The sequence below is a fragment of the Zootoca vivipara genome, chromosome Z (assembly GCF_963506605.1).
Source record: "Zootoca vivipara chromosome Z, rZooViv1.1, whole genome shotgun sequence".
Taxonomy (NCBI): Eukaryota; Metazoa; Chordata; class Lepidosauria; order Squamata; family Lacertidae; genus Zootoca; species Zootoca vivipara.
Window position 1 is genome coordinate 9,511,388 of NC_083294.1, and position 17,338 is coordinate 9,528,725.

General features: G+C 45.8%; 1 protein-coding gene across 4 annotated transcripts in view; it reads left to right on the plus strand.

Moving 5' to 3' along the window:
- The window catches only part of GARNL3 (GTPase activating Rap/RanGAP domain like 3), a 104,696-nt gene that overhangs the window by 4,144 nt on the left and 83,214 nt on the right, over positions 1-17,338 (plus strand). The window contains exon 1 of one of the 4 annotated variants that reach the window (XM_035113397.2): positions 13,745-13,939. The exons of the other annotated variants lie outside the window; for them this stretch is intronic. Within the exon in view, the coding sequence (XP_034969288.1) occupies positions 13,890-13,939 (50 nt within the window). The 5' untranslated portion in view covers positions 13,745-13,889. Of the gene's footprint in view, positions 1-13,744; positions 13,940-17,338 lie in introns of those variants that run through there. 4 annotated transcript variants of the gene reach the window in all.

Below are 17,338 nucleotides of genomic sequence, written 5' to 3' on the forward strand. Positions count from 1 at the left end.
AAGACATAAAAATGTAATGCTGTTGTCATATTGGAGTTTGTGTTGTGACCAATAGGTGGCCATCCCAACTCAAGCATGATAAATGGCAGGCAAGTGCGCCAGCGAGCAGCTATGGTGGCAGGTGGCCAGGTGAGCAGTTTAATGGAGAGGAGGAAATCAATCCACAGAGAGGGTTAGCAAGCCACTCTGTGAAGCACCGTCCCTCCTTTAAATGTGGCGGCAGCAGGGTTTTTACAGAGGGGGGAGAGGTGCTTCACTAAGTGGGTTAGCAAGCCACTCTGTGCAATGTCTCATCCTTTAAAATGGGTTGGGATGAGCTGTATGGGGAGCGGTGAAAGGGTGGGTGAAGTGTAAAGGGAGGGGGGTTTGTCAGGTGTGGGGCAAACACAGTTGACGAATGGGTTGGTGGGGTGACAGGGTTGGCAAGCAGAGAAAGCAGGGGTGCATCCCCTAGTAAACTGATATAAATATAAATTGAAAGGATGCAAACTGGTGGGGCTAACCAGGAAAGTGTTTTTTGGGTTGCGGCAGCTAGCTCAATGAAGCTGTCAATTCAGCATCCAGCGTTGGAGAAAAATGCAAATCTCATGCTGGGGATTATTGGAACTGGGGATGAATATAAGACAGTTCAGTGTCTGTCATGCCGTTATATAAATACAGAATGCAGCTGCACTCATAATACTGTGTACAACAGCTAGCTCTCTCTCTCTCTCTCTCTCTCTCTCTCTCTCTCTCTCTCTCTCTCTCTCTCTCTCTCTCTCTCTCTCCCTCCCCAGAAAAATAAGAATAACATAGTTATTAAACCAAAGTACAAATAAGAAGATTTGAGATGCATTTTAGACTAATAGGGAATGGTAAATATGGCCTCACACATCCCCAACTTTCTCATTCCAGTAAGAAATTAAAAAACACCCGCCTATCAACAGATTCGTTGAATTTGGGACTGTTTTATATAGCAAAAAAGAAGAATACAACTTTATAGAATTCTGCACAGCGTGGAGAATGTTCGCACAGCTGTATCTGTATCTATCTATCAATCAATCAATCAATCAATCAATCTATAGCCATACATATATCAAATATCCATCAGGGTCATGCAATGAAATTGATCGGTTGGCAGTGGGCTGAAGCCAGGCAAATGAAAGTATTTCTTCATACTATACATAATTAATGTATGAATTCGCTGCCACAAGATGCTGTGAAGGCCACTCTGTTAGATGGCTTTAAAAGGGGAATTAGATGAATTCCTGGAGGAGGAGGAAGAGGCTATCAATGGCTATTAGCTGTGTTGGCTGAATGGAACATCCACTATGAGGCTCTAAACCCCTGACTATCTTGTTGCTGGAGAATATGAATGTTTGCTTGCATTCACTGTGAGCTTCCTAAGGGCATCTGATCGGCCAGTGTAAGATATGGAACACTGGACCAAGATGGACGCTTTGATCAGATCAAGCAGGACTCCTCTTACAATATTTATCCTATCTATGTTTCTCTGAAATTCTCCAAGAGAACTGCTGATGCAGTTTTAGGGGAGTTTGCAATCTAGACCTCCCACCCTGTCATTAAAAACCATTACTAAGCCCCCTCTACCCACCCACCTGGAGTTGTATGCAATATTAGACCTAATCAGAGCAGGCCCATTGAAAGTAATGACCCCAAGAAAGAGTCAATGGGTCTACCCCGAATAGAACTATTAGTGGGTACACCCCCTGGGTATTAAAGCACAGATCAGTTATCAGCCCAGTTTGCACATAGTAGCAAACCACAGCTTATTGGGGTTTACTGTGAATGAGCATGGAACATGCCCCACTCCCTTCTCTTCCATGGCAGGGACAAAACAAATCAGTTGGGTGGACTTAGCATTATGTGAGAGAACGAGCATTTTTGGAGGATGCAATGAACAAACCTTGGTTTCCCCACTTCATCTAACCTCTATGGTCGAACAAATTGGGATGGATACTCAATAAACAAGCTCTCTGGAAGAAACCCATGAAAAGGGAGAGGAGATAGACCACAGTCTATCAGCAGATCTATTGAAAATTCCCTGTGGAACCTTCCACTATTGAATTAGTTTGCCTCCCCCCACCCCACTCCAAACTGTTCTTTCATATGGTTTGGCGCACAGTTTGGGTGTTGTTGCTCAAACTGCTATACCGTACACCTGTGCCTATTTGTTATTCATTTCCAGGTGCCTCCCCCCCCCCATTTCTTGAAGGCCTTTAACAGTCATGTGCCAAGAAAGAAATTCAGCAAGGGCGCCTTTGCCCAGCATGGAGATGAGAAAGCCTTCACCTGTTGGGTTTCTGTCTGCTTGGCAACTAATAAAGATTCAAGGATTGTGTCAAGAGATGGCGAATAGAAGGCTTATCTTTCTATTTAACATGGCATTTATGTTCAGTGCTACAGCCTAATGTAACTGTGATGTTTCTTTGGCTAGATTTCCCCCTCTTCCCTTTATTCTTCTTGGGCTTGTTTTTCATAGGACTAGACAGAAATACCCTTCGTTTTAGGTTCCTCATGGTTTTGGCATGTGCCTGTAGGAATTTCTTGGAAATTACAGCCTTAGCCATGATGGTGACAATGTTGGGTTCCTTTGCTGCAATATTGCTTTGAGGTCTTTAAAAGCTGGCGACTGATGAAAGTGGATTTTAACATTTTCCTCAGCTCTGTATGCCAGGTCTCTTGATGGCTTTGCTATTATCATCCTTGTCCCCATTTCTTTTTATAAAAAAAATGTTGTGACAACTCTTTTAATTGATTTCTAGGCCACATTTTTATCTGAATTGGTTTGCATATGTAAATATTTGATTTCCGTCAATGTGATGAGGTGTAGTGTGGAGGAAACATCACACCTTTAATTAAAATTAGATGCTCACTGTTACTCTTTTTCTCCCGAAAAGGTTTCACTTTTTGAACACATAGGAGCAAGAATCGCCCTCAAAGGAGGCCTCTGTTTCTGCATGAAATACTATTTCCTGATTGGAAAGGGGCCTAGCTGAGAAAGAAGGGACTCTCTGGCAGAGGACATGTTGTTGTTGTTTTTGCATGCAGAAGGTTCCTATGTTAATTGGACTTAATTGTCGTAAATGGGCTCCCTGCCTCTCTAAAGGGCAAAGTACAGGGTCACTTGCCTCAAAACCTGCTGCATTGGGGGGCCTCTTCTGCTGAGCAGAGCCCTGGACCTCTGCCCTAAACTCCAGCTCTGACAGCACTGCTGAACAGAGGATGGGGAAAACCTCTGCCTGAGATTCCAGAGAACTGCTGCCAGTCAGAGTAGACAATGCTGGACTGAATGGACCAATAGTTTGAGTCGACTGAAGTAGCTTCCTGTGTTCCTGAACATCAGGCAGAGATGCAACTGCAAGCTGTTCTGGGGATTGGCAATTTGACTGTATCTTTGCGCTGGACCCAGGTGGCTCTGTGGGTTAAACCACTGAGCCTAGGGCTTGGTGATCAGAAGGTCAGCGGTTCGAATCCCTGTGGCGGGGTGAGCTCCTGTTGCTCGGTCCCAGCTCCTGCCAACCTAGCAGTTCAAAAGCACATCAAAATGCAAGTAGATAAATAGGAACCGCTACAGCGGGAAGGTAAACGGTGTTTCCGTGTGCTGCTCTAGTTTACCAGAAGTGGCTTTGTCATGCTGGCCACATGACCTGGAAACTATACGCCGGCTCCCTCGGCCAATAATGCGAGATGAGTGCGCAACCCCAGAGTCGGTCACGACTGGACCTAATGGTCAGGGGTCCCTTTACCTTTACCTTTTTTGCGCTGAAATGACTGCATGATCATATCACAGCTGCTGCACAGATGTAGCAGAATCAGTGGAGACTGAGAAGTGTTCTGTTCAGAGGAGTTTGTCATGTAGAAATCACCACCCGTGACTTAACTTTAAAGTCCACTATCAGATGCATGATTTGTTATCCCAAGATGGGTGTGTGTGTGTGTGTGTGTGTGTGTGTGTACACATGTGTATGTGTGTGTTGATATCTGTCTCTGTCTATCTAACTAATGTTAGCTGTGAGGTTAGAAAGAGATGCAATGCAATAAATGCAGACTGTGTGATTACTGCATTAGAGCTTTATTGTATATAAAAATAATTACATGACATTTTGCAAAGCAGTCAAACATGGCAGTTGTAACCTGCATAACATCTGTAGTGGAATTAAAATCCCACTTGGTTGTATCCAGTACTAGGCCTACTCAGTGTAGAACCATTGAAAACAATAGACATGACTAACTCAGGACTTTTAATTTCAATGGTCTACTCTTAACCCGTTATTTCTGTTTGGGCCACAGGAGGGACAAGAAATTAAACAGTGTGCGATCTGGGCATTATCAAAGGTTCCTCAGTCAGAAGGTCAGGAATGCAGAAGCAGACCAACTTCCCCAAAAGACCCGGATTATCTGCTTCCACCCTTCTGTGGAGACAGCAACCCATGGCTGCACTTTTGGTTCAGTGTGGGGGGCACGATAGGCCTAGATGATGCTCCACATGAACTGAGGGTGAACCCTAAAACATTTCCCCTGAATCCTCTTGTGACACACACAAGCTAGCCTACAGAACAGTGGTAAAATTCACATCCCTTGCTGCGGCCATTTTTGCTTCTGGTCCTGCCTATCCCTGGAATGTGGCCCTTGCGCTGAAAAAGATCTCCCATCCTTGCTGTGAGTTAATGCTTAGAAATCACCCTGCTGGAGTTTTCACATACTTTATAGAGCTCAAGGGGGACAGGTTATAGATCTGGGGTACAAACAACTGGGATGGTATCCCCCACAAAGCCCCCTTAGAGTAACCAGGAATAGCAAGAGATTTCCTTTAATTAGAAAGTCCCTGATTAATGTTGCTCTTTGGCTCCTGTCTCAGTTTTCACCCCTCTTTTTCTCACACCCAGGAGGGAACACCCCTTTCTGAGATGACTCTGGTGATCATTTTACTGTACTAGAGGGTTCAATTATATTTTGAATTGCAGAGCAACTTGCAAAATTCCTAATCAACAATCTGTGGTTCCTTTTCTCTCCACCCAGCTTTTTAATGGACTTCAGTATTTTATAAATAAATTTTATTCTTTTTTGTGCTTAACGGCTTGCCTGGTACAAGTAGGTGATCAGGAATTTCCTGCAGGCAAGAGTCCAAGCCCCATCCCTCTTCCACCAACCTTCTTGGTTTCTGTGCCAGCTACAAAGGAAGGAAAGCCTTTTGCTCTACAAACAGCCTGGAAATGCAACAGGCAGACAGAGAAGAGATAGATCAATGTCTTCCTCTTCCACCAGTCCACTTGGCCTTTTTGTTTTACTAGCCTTCTAAGAGGTTAGTACCCGGCCTATGGGCTCCTCCAGATGACATTTTTATTGAGCATTCATCATGATTCTCTTACACAAAGCTTACATAGTGGTTAGATTATATCCATTCATTCTGATTTGCTTGTTTGGTGGTTAATAAGTCTTCTCTTTAATTATTTTTCCATCCCACACTTTACAGTGCATTTTCCTGTCACTTTCCTAACTGCAAACAGTCTGGTTTATTTATTTTTTTAAAGTTGGATTTCTGCTAGCAACAGAAGGTTTTAATCCACCTTAATTGTGCAAGTCTAAATTTCCCTTGTGGGCTTGAATCCCTCTTGCAAAATATTGACAGTCTAGAGTGTACCAATATATGCTTGTTGGCCACTGAGGAAGTAGGGATCCTTTTTAGCAAGATGGTTACCCCCCCCCCCCCAAAATATGCAGGCTAGTAACTTTGTAGGCTTATCTGCAAGGATGATTAAAAACAAATTATGCTTATTTCTTCAAAACTTCTTTTTGTATCCTGATGCCACAGTAATTGGCTAAAAACCGTATGAATTTACTAGGATGAGGTGAGGGGCCTCATTTATTTGCAAATGTGTGTAGGAATTGGTGGGCGTAATTTCAGTTTCTCTCTGCTTCTTATTTTTCTAATCTTAAATTCAGTTCTTCATATTTCCACATCAGTTTCCAGTTATTATTATTGTTATTTTTAAAGGTATTCATGAAAAATTCATCAGCATTTTCATGCACATGTCTTGCAATATGCCCATTTGTATGCAAATTTGCACAAAATACAAGCTTTTGCGAAGCAAATTTCCTGTAGTGTGATGCATTTATGTATGCTATTTTCACAAAGTGTGCCCTTTTATGCACACGTTATGCATATTTGCACATATTACTTGGCTGGAGAACCTCACTGCAACATTAGGTGAAGTGCGAAATTTGAAAAATGTTTGTGTTTCAGTTCGTGGATAGTTTCAGAAAGTGTCAATTAGACAGGTTCGCCTTTAAATGCAAACTGAACTGAATTTCTCCCCTCTCCCTTCTTTGCCAGTGTGTTCTTGGTGTGCAGCCAGGATTTTCAGAGCCGGGCTGGGCTTCTGAGCTTTGCTACCATTCCTTTGAGATGTGGTTTCCTTCACTGCTGCATTGTGGATTGCCCTGACTTGGGCTAAGGAGAGGGCAGGGAGAACTCTCTCTGGTTGTTGAAAAATTGGGATCTCGTATTTTTAAACTTGGTAGCGTCAAAGCTGAAGAATGTGCGTCATTCAGGCTTAACTCTTCCCCATTTCTTATAGCCTTCCTTCTCATTTTTGAAAAATTAGCCTCTCTCTCCCCTCCCCACCCTCTTGTTCATGCTAAATGGGCAAGAAATGCTGACAGCATGAGGTAAGGAAGGAAGCCTTTAGCAAGATATCTCCCCCCCCCCCCCGCCAATATTGCATTTCAGGCTGTGATTTTGTTTTCTTTTTTCTTTTGCTTCTTCTGCAACCCCTTTCCAAGGCATTTCCACTATTTCTGAAAAGTGCAAGGGGTAGGGAATTTTGGTACAAGCTTATATGGATGCTGTGTGTGTGTGTGTGTGTGTGTGTGTGTGTGTGTGTGTGTGTGTGGTATAGACATATATTTTAAACCCATAGCTTGGGGAAGAACCCTATCAACTGCCAGTCAAGGCTTTGGGTGTGCCAGAGTCTGCAATTCCATTGCGGGGCCACAAGAGGGCACTACAGAGTGGTTGGTCTTTCTTGGCTACAAGAGTTTTGTGTTTATTTTTTTATTCCTGGTTGTTGAGGGGAGGGGGAAGAAGACAACAAAGACTAAGAAGATGAGGAGGAAGAAATACTTTTGCTGTGTCTGGAAATAGAAACTTCCTGAGACAGAGAGTGAGATTTCTGAGCTGCAGTTTGCTTTGTTTCTTTAAAAGCATGTGTGCCCCCCCCCACTTTTTTCTGGGAAATGAGCAACAGTGGTTGAAATCTCTCCCTCTCCCTCTCTCTTTATTTTGGTGGTAATAGATGTGTCAATGGAGCTAAATATTTGGAGTTAAGCAAAGCTGTAGTTCCAGAACAGCAGGCTGAATTCTGTGACTAATTGGCAGATTGAACTGGCAAAGTCCCTGGCCGTTATTCAGAATGTTGTTCAGATCACATTTTCAAGAAAGCAAACCTAATCCACAGTTCCAATACTTGCATTCAAACCAGAGCTCAATTATCAATCAGACTATATTCTTGTCTGAATTCTGTGATGCAGTTTTGGTTGAAAACATGCTCTTGGAAAGGTATATTTTGCAGTGAAACATTGTTTTCAGAAATGCATATCTTAGGGGGAAATTCGTAGAAAACCAGTAAAAAAGCATTATTTGTGGGCAGGGATGCATATACAAGGCGTGTTTTTAGTGAAACGGACATGCAGAAAGTGTGTATGGTTGAAATGTGGATTTTTAGTGTGCTTAAAAAAATACAGAAAACAGGAGGAAAAGGACTGACTTGAAACAAAAACTGACATGAAACAGAAGTAGGCTGATCTACCTATTCCTAGTTTGCAGCAGGGGTGCAGTGCGCCTCTGCACAGAGACACATTGTGTCCCCTGTACCAAAATAATAGTCAGCAAAGGACACGGCACCGAAAGTCAAATGAGCCAATTCAGAACTTGCCACAACAGTATCGCTGACTGTTCATTCTTCCAAATAAGTGAGCTGTTCCTATGCATAATATCTGCTCCTATGCATAATATCTGGCCCTTCCATTAGGCTGCGTGTGGGGAATGCTTGACCTCCCAGCTCCCACTGTCCTTGGCCATGGGCCATGCTGGACGAGGCTGATGGGAATAGCAGTTCAGCAGCAACTGGAGGGCCACACCTGCATTATGACAAAGTGATGTGGTCCCCTCAGGCAGCGAGTGCTGGCTAGGATATATATTGGGGGAGATAATAATAATAATAATAATAATAATAATAATAATAATAATAAATTATTTATTTATACCCCGCCCATCTGGCTGGGTTTTCCCAGCCACTCTGGGTGGCTTCCAACAGAAAAATAAAACACAGTAATCTATTAAACATTAAAAGCCTCCCTGAACAGGGCTGCCTTCAGATGTCTTCTAAAAGTCTGGTAGCTGTTTTTCTCTTTGACATCTGATGGGAGGGCGTTCCACAGGGCAGGTGCCACCACCGAGAAGGCCCTCTGTCTAGTTCCCTGCAACTTGGCTTCTCGCAACGAGGGAACCGCCAGAAGGCCCTCGGTGCTGGACCTCAGTGTCCGGGCAGAATGATGGAGGTGGAGACGCTCCTTCAGGTATACTGGACCGAGGCCATTTAGGGCTTTAAAGGTCAGCACCAACACTTTGAATTGTGCTCGGAAACGTACTGGGAGAGTGAATGGGCCCAAGTTAATCATGTCTGTTAGTCTCAATGGGGCTGTGTGGTGTGGCCTGCGGAGAGGGGGCAGCGCCAGATTTAGGATCCTACAGGCACTTCCTCCGCACAAGGTGCCGAGCTGGGGGGGGGCGCAGAATCGAGAAGATCCATCAATGAGAAGATTCATTGAGGAGCGCCAAATTTTGGGCTTGCTCAGGGCGTCGTACGGCTGAGGTGGGAAAGTAGCCTAGAGCATTGTTTCACAACTGGGGGCTCTGGGAGCCCTAGGATATTCCGGGGGGGGGGGGTCACAGATAAATGGGAGGCCACAGAAAAAGGACAGGGATAGTGAGAAGGGAAGGGGCGGAATCCTGATTGGTTGACTGCGGTCAGGTAACTGCGGTAGTGGGGTGGCAATGGGTAGGGCTGGGCGGGCTGGAGCTGCTTGTTGCTGCTGCCAGTGCTGGGCCCGGTGGCAGCCTGGGCCTGACTCTGCAACATTGCTGCCAAGTCTCCCGTTTTTCGCGGGAAACCCCCGGATTTTAATCCATTTCCCGCTGTTAGCCGAATAGAAAAAAATCCCGTTAATTCCCCCGATTTCTTACCTGCCAGGGAGGCTCCTTCTGCGCATGTCTGGACATGCGCAGAACCGATTTCGGGTGTCGCTCTGCCCATGTCTGGGCACAGAAATCGGGCATCGCCGGCACCAGAAGTTGCCTCTACGCATGTCCAGACATGCGTAGAAGCGACTTCCGGTGCCGTGCCACTGCTGATCCCGGATTTTTCAATGGGAGACTTGGCAGCTATGCTCTAAAAGGTGCAGGGTGCAATCCACCCCAGCGCCTAGCGGATCAAGGCCTTCAGATGTTGCTGAGGGGTGCAGGGCTCATCAGCAGCATTGCCCGGCTCTGCAAGGTGTGGGATTAAATGCACCCCAGCGCCTAGCCAATCTCACTTGCATCTAGTAAATAACTAAGTGTTTACTCGGAAGAAGGCTGCACTGAGTTCAGTGGGCCTTACTCCCAGGTAAGGGTGGGGGGGGGACTATAGTGGGGGACTAAAGTAACAGACTTCTGTTTAAACCTTTGAATAACCATTGTGAGTCTGACCTTTGACGCCTATCTTGAACACATGGCTTGACGTTTTGCACCACTATACATTGTATAAATGAACTCTGGTAGATTTATTTCTACTTTTAGAAGGCATGTAGTTGATGGTATGTTAGCCAAGGTTTTCAGGTGTCCCCTAGTTTGTCTTGTGTTTCTTGTGTTGGTATGGGTTTTTGTTTTTGTAGAAGTCTTTTAGACAGTGTACACCTTTGGCTTGCCAGGTTTCTGTCTTTTTATTTTCTGTTCAGCTCCAGAGGCCTCTGGGCCATTGGTGGAACTCTGCAGAGCCATTGGTGAGGTGTTCCCAGTTCCGCACGGCCTCCCTGGTTGTCATGTTGGGCACCCCTGGTTCCCCCCTCCCCTGATCGCAGCGGCGGCATGGGGACCAGTTGGTGCTGGCAGTCCTCAGGAGCGGCTGTGGTGCTCGCCACTTTGCCTCGCCAGAAGTCTCAGGCTTTTTGTCTTTCTAACTCTGTATGTGTGTTTTAAGGGTAATCTGACTGCAGTCTATTTGCTTTTTTCCTTGTTGAATTTCCTGCATCACTGCAGAGTTTAAACTTCTCTCCCACTTGGGGGCTTGGCAGGGGACGACTCTTTTAAACAAGGACTCTTGCCTTTTTGAGGTTTCTACTGAAGCAGCTTGCATCTAGGAAAGCTGCTAAGCTGCCATTCCCAGGAATTTTTAAATGCTCTTTTTCTCTCTCTTCGCCCCCAATTGTAACCTTTTATCTATATTGAAAAAGTGAAGTTGGGGGGTGGGGGAAATCCCTCAGATTTATGCAGCAGAGATGTGTTTTAATTAACATCTCTCTCTTCCTTGAATCACACTCCCCATCACTTCCCTTTCTCAACCCGTCCTCTTCTTGAAAGTCTCACATATGGAAACACTTCTGTGCCTCTTAGGAATTTCCACTGTGTGCATGGGGGCCCTCTTCTCGTTTCCCTCTCCAGTGAAGAGAAATGCAACGTGCTATTTGCAGTCACGAAATTAAAAGACGCCTGCTTCTTGGGAGAAAAGCAATGACAAACCTAGACAGCATCTTAAAAAGCAGAGACATCACCTTGCCGACAAAGGTCCGTCTAGTTCAAGCTATGGTTTTCCCAGTAGTGATGTATGGAAGTGAGAGCTGGACCATCAAGAAGGCTGATCGCCGAAGAATTGATGTTTTTGAATTATGGTGCTGGAGGAGACTCTTGAGAGTCCCATGGACTGCAAGAAGATCAAACCTATCCATTCTTAAGGAAATCAGCCCTGAGTGCTCACTAGAAGGACAGATCGTGAAGCTGAGGCTCCAATACTTTGGCCACCTCATGAGAAGAGAAGAATCCTTGGAAAAGACCTTGATGTTGGGAAAGATGGAGGGCGCTAGGAGAAGGGGACGACAGAGGACGAGATGGTTGGACAGTGTTCTCGAGGCTACGAACATGAGTTTGACCAAACTGCGGGAGGCAGTGGAAGACAGGAGTGCCTGGCGTGCTATGGTCCATGGGGTCACGAAGAGTCGGACACGACTAAACAACTAAACAACAACAATTTGGGGAGAAAGAAACGCATAGATTTTTGGATGGTGACATTCTTAGTATTGTTTTTTTTAATTTAATTTGCTAACTTAACTGTGTTGATGATAAAGAGCCATTGCTGAATCAAGGCCAGCTGTCCTCCGAATCAGGCATGCTGTTTCCCATTGGGGCCAACTAGATGAGTATGGAAGCACCTAAGTAGGAGACAAGGGCAATAGCCTTCCCCTGTTGTGTTGCTTAGAATCATAGAATCATAGAGTTGGAAGAGACCACAAGGGCCATCCAGTCCAACCCCCTGCCAAGCAGGAAACACCATCAAAGCATTCTTGACATATGCCTGTCAAGCCTCTGCTTAAAGACCTCCAAAGAAGGAGACTCCACCACACTCCTTGGTAGCAAATTCCACTGCTTCGCCAGTTCCTAATGTTTTCAGGTGCACAGCTTTTGGACATAGTTTTGTGACTAATGGCCACTGATGGATCTGTCTCCATGAATGGTCTAACCCAGTGGTTTTCCACCAGTGTGCCATGGCACCCTGGGGTGCCTTGAAAAATGGTCACGGGTGCTGTGGGCAACACTGGCCTCTGTCCCTCTTTCCTTCCCTCCTTCTTCTAATGCCCTCTCGTGTCTCTGCCTCCCAGAGGTTTGCACAGCTGTTTGTTGCAGCAGCCCTGGCCTACAAGCTTCCCAGGTGAATGGTGCCTCTGGGGTTGGCCAGAGGGTGCTTCCCAGGCCCCTGTGGGGCAGTGTGAGGACAGGGGGCAGAGGGGCAGCTCAGAGACCAGGGGCGGCAGCTGTGGCTGCCCGGAAGACTCCCAAGGAGAGGAGTGGAGAGAGAAGGCTAAGGGAATGCTCCACAAGGGAGGGTGTTCGAAAAGGGACAAGTGGCTGCCATAACTGGGGGTGACATAACTGCACTCCTTAGTCCCACAGGCGTGCTGCAGAAAGAATGTAGTTGGTCAAGGGAGCCGTGGACCCAAAAAGGTTGAAAACCTCTGGTCTAACCCAAGGATGGAGACCAATGGTCCTCCATGTTATGTATTGGTTTAATTTGTGTACATGAGTTTCTCTGCTAGTCCTGTAACTACCTTTCCCGCTCCTGGGCGATTCAAATGGGTGCGGTGACAGTTGCTATTGGTTAACTTGTTAGCACAATTTGGATCCTCACTCTGATAGGTTCCCGCCAAAATCTAAATGTATCCTTTCTCCAACCCCTGCTCCTGAGAGTATAAAAGGAGCTCACCCTTTCCCTCCAGTTCAGTCAAGATTCCTACTGCAATAAAGAAGACTGTTCTTGTTATACTTGACTCCTAGCAGTTCCTTGCTAGTATGCTGAATCACTATTCTGAGCTGACTTCACGGAGAGCTGAAATCACACTCACGACATAACACTCCAGATGCTCCTGGACTACAAATCCCATCATCCCTGACTATTGGCCATGCTGGACAGTGTCTTCTTATTATCCAAACATATCCATAGCTCATTAGTGAAGCATCTGCCTTGCATGCAGAAAGTCCCTTCTTCATTCCCTGGCAGGGAGAAAATCCCTCTCTGAAACCTTGGAAAGTCTCTGCTAGTCAGTCAGTTAGTGTAGACCAGAGGTTTTCTACCTTTTTAGAACAACGAACAGCTTGCAACAAACAGTTTTGCAAGCCTTTGGAAGGCAGAGATGCAAGAGGGCATCAGTGGAGGGAGGGAAGGAAAGAGGGACAGAGGCCAGTGTTGCCCGTGTGGCACCTCTGACCATTATTCAAGTCACCCCAGGGTGCCACCGCACACTGGTGGAAAACCACTGGTGTACAGTACTGAGCTAGATTGATCAATGATTAGACTCAGGAGTTTACTTGCTGCATTAACTTCAGGGCTGGGAGCCGGTGACCCTCTAGTTGTTGGGACTCCTATCAGAGCCCAGGAAGCAGGGTTAATGGTTAGCGATGATGGGAGCTCTGATAGGAATTGGGAGCCCAATAACATCTGGAGCGCCATGGGTTCCCCACACCCCAACATCTGTATTGTATTAATTCACAGGAACAATCGTGGAGGAGCAGGACAAATGTATCCAATCTGTGGTATTTGTATATTGCAATTTGTTTGATTTCATGCGCGCGCGCGCACATGCAGCTACCGGCAAATTAACATGCTCGCGAAATGCACCTAAATATTTAGGGAGGTCGGGCGCGAAGGAGCTGCCTCTTTTAAGCGCGTGAGAGAAAGCAAGAAACTCAGCCCCGCTGCGAACTACAAATCCCAGGGTGCGCTGCGTCCTTCAGAAGGTGTTGATTGGCTTCCGAGTCTGGCGGAGGCGGGATTTTGGGGGGAGTTCCACCCCCAACCTTCAGCGGTGCTTCTTGAATGGTTGAGTAGGCAGGAGCCGGCCTTGCGAGGTGCTTCGGTATGCCGCGAGGACGGCTTTCTGATTGGTCAGTGTACCTACGTGGGGTGTGGCGCAGGCGAGCAGCCGAGGCGGCGATTGGCCGGCGCGGGATATGTGGGTGGGGCGCCCGGGTGCCTCAGCGAGGGGTTGCTGGCCGGCGAGCCTAGTCGACCAGCCGAGCCGAGCCGGAGTGCCGGTCGGTCCCAGAGCGGGAGGGATGAGACGCGGGAGGCGCCGCAGGCATGGAGCTTAGCAGCACCGGGGCAGCCTACCCGCAGCTTTTCGCGCAACGGTAACCAACCATCGAACTCTCGGGGTGGGCGTGGCTTGCGGTTCAATTCACAAGCCTCGCCCAGTAGGCGTGGCCTATCTAAAAGGGCGGAGCTTTGTGTGCCTGAGTGGGGCGGGGACTAAGACGAGGAGAGCTGGCATGACAGGCAGAAGTCAAAAGGGTGCAGCTCTCTCCTTCCCCCAACAGTAGGGCGGGCTGCACCTGCTGAAGTTCTTACTAGTCTTGTGGTCAGCCTAACATACCTTGCAGGGTTGTTGTAAAGATGGGACAGGAGAGAAGATCTAGCATGCAGCTTTTTGCTCACCAAGACCGTTTAAGATACATTGTTTAGATTTTAATGGATTTTGTAGTCTGGTCTTTTATTGCACGCACACAAGCACCTTCACACCTTTTTAAACAGTTTCATCTCTTTTGCTCTTTTCTGATTATAGCTGCCTCGGAATAATTTGATCTAGGAGCATAGTAAGTTACTTTTAAAAATAACCCAATAATAATATTTCTCAGTTTCATTTTACAATTTAAAAAGTAGATAATAATCCAAATACAGATTTAATTTTGACTCCCCCCCCCTTTCCATGGTTCACTTCCTTATTTTCCTTCCCACTACAGTACATAGTCTAATTTATCACTATCTTTTCATTTTCTCAGTTTAATCTCTTAGTGATTGCTACTGCTGAATTTACTGAATACTACCCAATTTACAATAATTTTCCAAATAATGTACAAAGCATTTCCAGTTTTCTTTAAACAGGCTTTGGTTTTAACCAGGCAAATGTCTGTTTGCTCAGTACTTGCTCTGTCACAGAGTTTTGGTATGTAAAATTTAAAAAATACAATAAAAATTAATACAGTAGAGTCTCTTTGCCCATTAATCATAAATAACAATAACAGTTCCTTGGGGCAATGGAAAAATGACGGTACCAATATCCAGTGCTTTTTTTTTCTTTAAAAAATTGTTTAGGGGTACTCTCATTTTCCTTCTCATTGAAATACTGCCCCTCAATGAGGCCAAACTTAGATTCACAAAACGTTTAGGGGCATGTGTCCTCCCCCCCCATCCCCCCAGAAAAAAAGCACTGCCAATATCACTTTCTGTGTCAACCCTGTCAGCTACTGTGCTGGAGTTCTCTTTTCCTTTTCCTCTGTCAGGTCTTTTGCAACTTTCAAAAGCTGCATGGCAGACTGAAATTCAAGAGGTGCAGCTTTCCTCCAGCAGTGGGTATGCACTGAAATGATGGGCAGAGCTGCACTTCATGGAGCTCAGGTTTCTAAAGTGGAGGTGACTAAGATGTGGGCCTCCAGATGTAATTGCTGAACTGCAACATTCACCACCCTGACCATTGGCCATGCTAGATAGGTTGCTGTCAGTGTTTGGAAGGCCACAGGTCAGCCTTCCAAGGCCCCAAAGCATTGGTAGAGGGAGAGGTGGCAACAATGCCTGTAGCCCTACCACCTTGAGTTCTCAGGGGTGAGCAAAAGGAAAGGATTGTAGACCCACCACCCAAGCAGACGTGATGGGTATTTGGAGGAGCTGCGGTCACCTCTTCTATTTCACTCTATGGGGAGGGGATGGCTCCCTCACAATGTAAGGGGTGGGGGAGCTTCAGGCTCCTGTTAAAAGTACAGGAGCTGAGCCAATGCGAAAAAATGAAAACCTCAATGGCGGGAAGGTTTCCTTCCCTCATCTTCCTGTGGGTATGGTGGCTAAGCTAATTGCCAGTGGATTTGATGGGTAATTATTTCCATCTTGGGCCTGAGGTTCCTTTAAGAAGTGTGTACTGTATAGGACTTCTATACTTCCAGGAAACATTAAATGGGGATGATTCAGCAGCTGTTAAATCTCATGCGAGTTTGTGAGGCTTGTGGAATCAACTTTCAGCAACAGAGCCCACCACCTTGGAGTTTGTGGAGAGCATTAAGGGGGAGCCACTGAAGTGCTGTCCAACCTGCCGTCTAGCAACTGCCTTTCCATTAGGTTATCTGAACTGCTTCCTTCCCAGCTTTAAGAACTGGTGCTTTTTCTCTCCTCCCTCCTCATCCCTTTTTTTTCTTTTGTATTGTGTCTTTTGGACCATAAGCCTGAGGTCAGGGACTAATGATATTTAGTAAGCTGCTCTGGAAGCCCTTTCAACTGAAGAGCAGAATTAAAATGCTCTATTTACAGTAAGTAAAGCACAATTCAGATACAGTATATGCATGTTTTGTTTAAAGCAGGTTTGCTTAGCTCTTCAACTGAAAAGCCTCCCAGGGTGGCTTCCAGAAGCCCTCATCTGCTTGCTTTCTTACTTACAGCCAGAAAATATTGGAATGAGTTGGCTCTGCCTGTCATTTCCTCTTGCTCCACTTAACATTGGTATTCCTCCCTTCTGCCCTGCCGTTCTCACAGAGCAACATCCACCTTTTCTCCACTTGCCCATTTTATCCTTGCAGCAGCTCCAAGACTTAAGTTAGGTTGAGGGATTTTGACTGACCTAAGACTACCCTGGCAATTTCTGTGGCTGCATGAAGAATTTGAACTCAGCTCTCCCCTGTTGTAGTGTGATGCTCTAACCACTTCACCACCCTGCCTCTTGGTTACATTCTATTCTGTTGTCTGTGCACTGCCATGGTTTTGGCTCACCAACTGCTGTTTAGGCGTAATTTTAGTTTTTCCCCCAACGGCAGCTGGTTTTTGTTTCAAGACCCATCTTCCCAAAGTTTCAGGGTGTTTTTTTTCCAGAATCTGCTGTTGTTTTTAGGTCTGAGCAATGCTTTTCAGCCTCACTGGGACAAGGGGCTTGCTTTATCATATTGTCAGTATGGAGTCCTGCCTGTGTGCCCAAGTCTAATTCAGGTGCTTTTTTAACAACTGTGATTATAAGATGTATTTTGGGCTTGTATTGATTTGATAAAGCCCCTGAGTCTGAGGGAGGGGGGGTCTTATTTTTCTTTTGGTGCAAATCAGCAAGTGGTTTTTGAAATCCACTAGTAAATCCACAAGGGGAAAATCCATAAAGGTCTCTGAATCTCTCCTCCCCTTCTCAAAAAAGTTATTTAAAAACGTCTGGCATTTGGATTTACCCAGCTATCTTGACATCACAATAAACAATCTTGATCCAATTTTGTTCCTTTGAACTGCCTTATTCAAATAAATGTACCAGTTGTTTTTATTTCCAGAGACGCTGAAATTAATTGGACCAAGCAAGTTAGATTGAAACCGGGTTTGAATTTGAAACTCCTTCTGTCTTGTCTTCTGTGTACTAATGTGTACACCATAGTTGAGCTGGGCCAATCAACAATTGTACATGGCTGGTACCTGTGTTGTGTGCAATGTGCTAACTAACTTCTTGTAGAGTTGGAGGCAGAAGCTTGACAGTCTAGGTCAATGACACTTCTTTAAAAGAGAGCACAATGGCGGAT